General features: G+C 35.7%; 1 protein-coding gene across 1 annotated transcript in view; it reads left to right on the top strand.

The window, feature by feature from the left end:
- Positions 1-567, top strand: part of CWF19L2 (CWF19-like 2, cell cycle control (S. pombe)) — a 146702-nt gene extending 146135 nt beyond the window's left edge. Inside the window, exon 14 of the mRNA XM_012659123.1 lies at positions 562-567. Within this exon, the coding sequence (XP_012514577.1) occupies positions 562-567 (6 nt within the window). The remainder of the gene's footprint in view (positions 1-561) is intronic.
- The last annotated feature ends 874 nt before the right edge of the window (positions 568-1441 follow it).

Genomic DNA, 1441 nt, shown 5'->3' with positions numbered 1-1441 from the left:
TTTTCTAATATAAAAAAATTACCCTAGTGTTCAGGATCTTCATTAATTTCCACATCTTAGTTGAGAAAGAGACCATTTGGCTGAGTGACTAAAGGTGAAGTTATCTAATTCCACAAATAAAGAACTTGTTATTTTCATTCTAGCTGGTCTAGAAAATGCTTATGTGTAGAGGGTTTTTATTTGTTCAAATGAATTTCTTCCTGACCTTCAGCCCACTGCCATAATTGTCTATGTCAGCTGTTAGAATCTGCCATGATAACTCCTCTGGTGGGCTCCTCAGCCCCTGTGGGATAGGTGGTGAGAGGGGCCTTCTTGTTACTAGAGTTACACTGAGAGAAACATTTTCTTAGAGGTTCCATTTGGAATTTGGAATGCATTTTCTTTTTCTTATACAAAGGTCCCCTGTTATGTTCCTATGAAATAGTAGTTGAGTTAGATTGTGGTTTCTTTTGGAGACTTGCCTAATCATGTTTCATAGTTTAAGCCTGATTTGCAGATCAACTTTCAGATATAAGTTACACATAAGTTTAGTACTTCTGTAATGATTTTTCTCTTTTCTAGAAATAAAAATTAAATGGAGTAGAGATTTAATAGTGTAGTTTCCTTTTTGTTTTTTTAGTCAAAAGGTAATTTATTCTACAAATATTTGAGTATCTGCTATTTAGCAGGAATTGTTCTAAGTGCTTCTTGTACATAGTAGGAAAAATAGAAAACATCCCTGCATTTATGGAGATTATATTCTAGTGCTGGGGTTGATAACTCAAGCCTGCCTGCTAAATCCAGTCTTCTGCCTATTTTTGTAAACGAAGTTTTATTGGAACACAGCCACACCCCTTTGTTTATGTATTGTTTATGGCTGCTTTCATGCTACGAGGGCAGAGTTGAGTAGTCCCAACAGAGACTGTATGAACTATGATGCCTAAAATATTTTATTACGTGGCCCTTTTGCAGAAAAAAGTTTGCCAGCCTCTGTTCTAGTAGATGTCACTAGAATATTTCTCCCTCATTGCTTCTTTTGGAAAGCCAAGCTCCTATTATATGTCATGTGAGTGATAGGATTCCTTATTACACTTATTGTATCCCAGCCGAAAGGTTCAAATTTCATTGCGTTATTGAAGATACAGAGTTTTAATTCAGGGGTAAAACATCGTGTACATTTTCTCTTCCCTTGATGGTAAAGTGGGCCAGAGAGCATGCTAAAACACAAAACAAAACAAAAACCAAAACCTCTAAATGTCCTATTTACTTCTCTCCCTTATGCTCCTGTAGAATAAGGTACTTAATGTACATGCATCTTTTATGCCTGGGTTTTTCACTTCTGATATCAAAATTTAAATAGTCTTTCAGAACACAATTTTAATGGTAGTTGGGGGGGGGAAATTTAGGTCATTAATTATGAAATGTCCGATTTCCTTAAGTACTAAGTTTGACAGTCGGTATC

The sequence above is a fragment of the Propithecus coquereli genome, unplaced genomic scaffold (genome assembly GCF_000956105.1).
Source record: "Propithecus coquereli isolate 6110/MARCELLA unplaced genomic scaffold, Pcoq_1.0 Scaffold6, whole genome shotgun sequence".
Lineage (NCBI taxonomy): Eukaryota > Metazoa > Chordata > Mammalia > Primates > Indriidae > Propithecus > Propithecus coquereli.
This window is presented reverse-complemented; position numbering and strand designations above follow the sequence as displayed.